The following is a 5207-nucleotide window of genomic DNA, read 5'->3' on the forward strand; positions in this document are numbered from 1 at the left end:
TTAAAAACTATTTATAATTATATCAAGTCATAATTCTAGATTATGTCAAACTAGTCAGTACTTTTAATATATTTTAAGGATTAGAATTTATAAATTAAAAGTATATAATATATTTTCTAGGGTTTATGATTTATAAATTGAAGTTTAAAATTTTTAAATTATGGTGTAATATCATAATATATAAAACAATGACATATTAAAAATTCAGTTTGGTAATATAATTTAATTGTAATTTTATACTTAATTATGATATTGATGTATTTGATTCTAAATCCGATTAGGTCTGGTCCGAACCCGACCCAGTCCAATTCATGAACAGGTTTGGTCCGAGTCCGGTTCAGTCCAATTCGTGAACAGGTTTGGTCCGAGTCCGGTCCAATCTAGTTATAAACCCTGGATAGGTGTGACATGTCCATTGAAGAGTTGGTAGCATATCTAAAAAAGGAAAAATGAAATAAATTAGGAAAATGACAAAAAAAAAATTAATATTTTAAATTAGGTAATGTATTAAAACTGACGGATATCATATTTACTGTACTAAATTGTATTTATTCATAGAAACTGAAGTTCTTAAAAAACTGCTCAGTGAAGAGGTTTGAAGTTCTGAAAAATAATGGCTTCTTCCTCAAAGAAGAACAATGGGTGCTTGATGTTTAAAGCAGATCAGAAACCACATTTTTTCAAAGTTATTCTCAGCAATTCCGACCAGCATGAAAAGACGGTTAGCATTCTCTTCTTCTTCTTCTTCTTTAATCACTGTATGTTATAATTAATCATATTATTTGATAAAACAAATTAGGCCATTCCAAGAAGATTTGTGAAAAAATATGGCGGCTATCTTTCAAGTCCTCTAATCCTGAGGGTCCCTTCCGGTCAAAAATGGAAGATTGATCTTGTGAAATCTGAGGGGGATGTTTGGATGCAAAATGGATGGAAAGAATTTACAGATTATTACTCAGTTGGATATGGATATGTTCTTGTATTTGATTTCGATAGATCTGTATCTGAATTCAATGTCACCATTGGTGACAGGAGTGCTACAGAGATAGATTATCGTTGTAGTTTGAGCAGTAACGGAGATAAGTCCGATGAACAAATTAAAGAGAGGAGTAACGGAGATAAGTCTGGTGAACAAATTAAAGAGAGCAGTAACGCAGATAAGTCTGACGAACAAATTACAGAGCCAACTATTGTAATCCACGATGAGCCAGAAACTGAAATCTTGCCACCAAAACCTAATCCTGATGAACCAGAATCTGAAATCTTGCCACCAAAACCTAATCCTGATGAACAAGTGCAAAAGTTGCAGCCAACGGTGGACCCAAATAATGAAGCTAAACAAGGTATGTTTATGTTTATGTTATTTTCGTTGCTATAATCACAAGGTTAACTACGTTCTATGCGATTAGTGATTTTCCTTTGTTTGTAGGAAGGAGATTTATAAGCAAGACACCACTAACCAAGGAAGAAAAATGTAAGGTTGTTGAAAGAGCAATAGCTAATTTCAAATCTGATAATCCTTCATTCTGGATTGTTATGCAACCATCTTATGTTCATAACACCAATGTATTGGTAAGTTTTCCCCAAATTTCAACTGATCTGAAAATCAACATTTAATTGATCTAATCTGTGTATAAATTAAACAGCCTGGAATACCATTAAACTTTGCGAGGCAATATTTGAAGGACAGTGGTGATGCCGTCCTCAATAATTTGGATGGGAAAAGTTGGCCAATTGAATTCTATTCTGCATTGAACTCTGGATCAGAAATAATGAGAATTAAGAATGCTGGTTGGAGGGAATTTGTAAAGGGGAATGATGTAAATGTTGGTGATGTCGTTATATTTGAACTTCTCCTTCAATCTTGCAAGGACGACAAGACTGTTTTCAGAGTTTCCATCGCCAAATATTCCAATCTTGGCAAATCGTCTGGTCAGTAACAAAATTCAATTCAGAAGTTGTTTGAATTTATTCTTTGTATTTCAATTTCAATTAATTTGCTTTTGAGTTTCAGGTGATAGAAATCGCTCGAAAGCAAAAGACATTTCCAGCAAACAACCAAAACGCCTCAGAGTTGAAAGGTTATGCAATGAAAAGCGTAAGAAGATTAAGGTGCAGAATTCTGTCACAAACATAGATAGTCCAAAAGCACAAGTTGAAGGTATATATGAATATGATGTGTCCATTAAGTACCATAAATTTTAATTTTCTATTCCTTAATGATTTATGTGTTCCATTACATTACAAGGGAGTAAGAATACTAAACGAAGTAAGGACAACAATGAAGGCTCAAGCAAGAGTGTTGCAAACAAGGAAAAGAGGAAAAGGGGTAGACCAAGAATCAATTTGAACACTGGAACTAAAAACCCTGCTTTCGATGTTGTTATGCAGCCAATGAATTTCATGGACAGGAATAAATATTATCTGGTAATTAGACAACCGTAAAATCCCATATGAAATTGAAATTTTGGTTTATGTATAGATTTGATGAGTGAAACTCAAATTTGTGCAGCGTCTGCCCCTCAATTTTGTGAAGGGCATTGAGGAAGGAAATCACAAAGTGAGATTACATGCTGATAACAAATTGTGGTGTATGAAGCTGAATAGATATCCACAATTGGGCATAATTGGCGAAGGATGGGTTGATTTTGCAAGGCAAAATTCACTCAAAGTCGGGGATACATGCACCTTTGAACTGATGGACATGGAAATCTTGCTAATAAATGTCTATATATCCAGGGCTTGATGTGTCTACTATCTGGTAAATTAGCTTAATGTTGAATTCTAAAACACAGATAATTAGGGTTAATTGTGTCTTTTCTTATCCTTTTAGTTTGGTAATTGTTGTTGTTTTTGTTATTTTGTTAGTTTGAATGGTCTTAGCGTAGACTTGTGGGATGAATAAATGAATTCAAATTGGTCTGTAACTCTTTTTTTTTTCTCTTTTACAAAAGCAAAACTACACGTCTAATAAATTATATTGAAACAAAACTACTTGATGCTAAAGTGAAAATAAAATTAGTTTTTTTGTTCAATTCTAGGGCACAAATAATTAAGTTCAATTCCGACTTTTCTTATCCATCTGGTTTGATAATTGTTGTTGGTTTTGTTATTTCGTTAGTTTGAGTGTGGGATAAATTAATGACTTCAAATTGGAATGTAACTCTCTTTTTTATCTTTTATAAAAGCATAACTAAACACCCAATAAATCATATAGAAAAAGAAACAAATGAAGACGGAGTATTCGAGGCTAAAGTGAAAACAAAATTAGTTTTATGTTCAATTCTAGGGCATAGATAATTAAGGTCAATTGTGACTTTTCTTATCCCTCTCGTTTGATAATTGTTGTTGTTTTTATTTTGTTAGTTTGAATGGTTTTAGTGTAGGCTTGTGGGATGAATTAATGACTTCAAATTGGTATGTAACTCTATTTTTTCTCTTTTATAAAAGCAAAACTAAACAAATAAAGTATATAGAAACAAAACAAATACAAACACGTACGGATCCTCTAGAGTTTGAAGAAACTCCACAAGGTAGAGTTAAGCAAATCTCAGCCTTCCAAATAAATCAACAGTCCAGATTTATCTTAATTAAAATAGAATAATTAACTCTCTTTTTCTCTCTATTCCTCACTCTCTTCGTTTCCTCTTCCCCCCTCTTCCTTCCCTTTCAACTTTCCAGCCACCGTGTTTTATGGCCGACCACCACACAGACGCCGGATTTTAATTCCGACGACCATACAGACGCCGGAATTTATCTCCGGCAACCGCACAGGTAATATTAGCAGTTGTGTGCTTGTTTTTTATTGATTGCAGAGAGCAATGTTTGTATTGGTAATAGTTAGTATTCCTGTTTCAATCATATGGGCTAATACAGAATCTATTCTAATTGCTTATGGGCAATACATTTCAATTTCTATTGAAGCTGGAATTTATGCTCGTTTTATGATTCCAAGTCTTTTTGCTTATGCTCTTCTTCAATGCCTCAACAAACTCCTCCAGACACATAACATTGTGTTTCCAATGATGATATTTTCAGGAATAACAGCTTTGATTCATGTGTTAGTATGCTGGATACTGGTGTTTAAAAGTGGGTTAGGAAGTAAAGGTGCAGCTTTAGCTAATGACATATCTTATTGGGTAAATGTTATTTTGTTGGGAATGTAGGATCAACGTTCAAAATAACACCAATATAGGCTTAACGTTTACAACATAGTATCGATTTAGGCTCAACGTTTACGATATAGCATCAATTTAGGTCTCACGTACAAAATAGCACCAATATAGGCTTAACGTTTACAAAATAATACGAATTTAGGCCTCACGTACAAAATAGCACCAATATAGGCTTAACATTTACAAAATAATATGAATTTAAGTTTAACGTTTACAAATTGGTAAATTGATGCTATATCGTAAACGTTGAGCCTAAATCGATACTATGTTGTAAACGTTAAGCCTATATTGGTGTTATTTTGAACGTTGAGCCTACATTCCCAACAAAATAACATTTACCCAATAAGATATGTCATTAGCCAAAGCTGCACCTTTACTTCCTAACCCACTTTTAAACAACAGTATCCAGCATACTAACACATGAATCAAAGCTGTTATTCCTGAAAATATCATCATTGGAAACACAATGTTCTGTGTCTGGAGGAATTTGTTCATGCATTGAAGAAGAGCAGAAGAAAAAAGACTTGGAATCATAAAACGAGCATAAATTCCAGCTTCAATAGAAATTGAAATGTATTGCCCACAAGCAATTAGAATAGATTCTGTATTAGCCCATATGATTGAAACAGGAATACTAACTATTACCAATACAAACATTGCTCTCTGCAATCAATAAAAAACAAGCAAACAACTGGTAATATTACATGTGCGGTTGCCGGAGATAAATTCTGACGTCAGTGTGGTTTCAGAATTAAAATCCAGCGTCTGTGTGGTGGTCGGCCATAAAACACGGTGGCTGGAAAGTTGAAAGGGAAGGAAGAGGGGGGAAGAGGAAATGCGTGCGTGAAAGAGAGTGAGAAAGAGAGAGAAAAAGAGAGTTAATTATTCTATTTTATTAGGATAAATCTGGACTGTTGATTTATTTGGAAGGCTGAGATTTGCTTAACTCTACATTGTGGAGTTTCTTCAAACTCTAGAGGATCTGTACGCAATACAAATAGGGTACTCGAGCCTCAAGTGAAAACAAAATTA

At 33.7% G+C, this 5207-nt stretch overlaps 1 protein-coding gene across 1 annotated transcript; it reads left to right on the forward strand.

Moving 5' to 3' along the window:
• The first annotated feature begins 593 nt into the window (after positions 1–593).
• On the forward strand, positions 594–2919 carry LOC136216640 (B3 domain-containing transcription factor VRN1-like). Its single transcript, XM_066003190.1, has 7 exons — positions 594–721; positions 800–1343; positions 1430–1572; positions 1647–1932; positions 2015–2161; positions 2249–2427; positions 2513–2919. Exons 1-7 carry the CDS (start codon positions 614–616, stop codon positions 2744–2746), a joined length of 1641 nt encoding a protein of 546 aa, XP_065859262.1. The 5' UTR covers positions 594–613; the 3' UTR covers positions 2747–2919.
• The last annotated feature ends 2288 nt before the right edge of the window (positions 2920–5207 follow it).

The sequence above is a fragment of the Euphorbia lathyris genome, chromosome 2 (assembly GCF_963576675.1).
Source record: "Euphorbia lathyris chromosome 2, ddEupLath1.1, whole genome shotgun sequence".
NCBI lineage: Eukaryota > Viridiplantae > Streptophyta > Magnoliopsida > Malpighiales > Euphorbiaceae > Euphorbia > Euphorbia lathyris.

Coding starts and splice junctions, on each gene's coding strand:
- LOC136216640 (XM_066003190.1), top strand. CDS start 614: ATGGCTTCTTCCTCAAAGAAGAACAATGGGTGCTTGATGTTTAAAGCA. Junction 1,344..1,429: donor AAATAATGAAGCTAAACAAG/GTATGTTTATGT, acceptor CTTTGTTTGTAG/GAAGGAGATTTATAAGCAAG. Junction 2,428..2,512: donor ACAGGAATAAATATTATCTG/GTAATTAGACAA, acceptor AAATTTGTGCAG/CGTCTGCCCCTCAATTTTGT.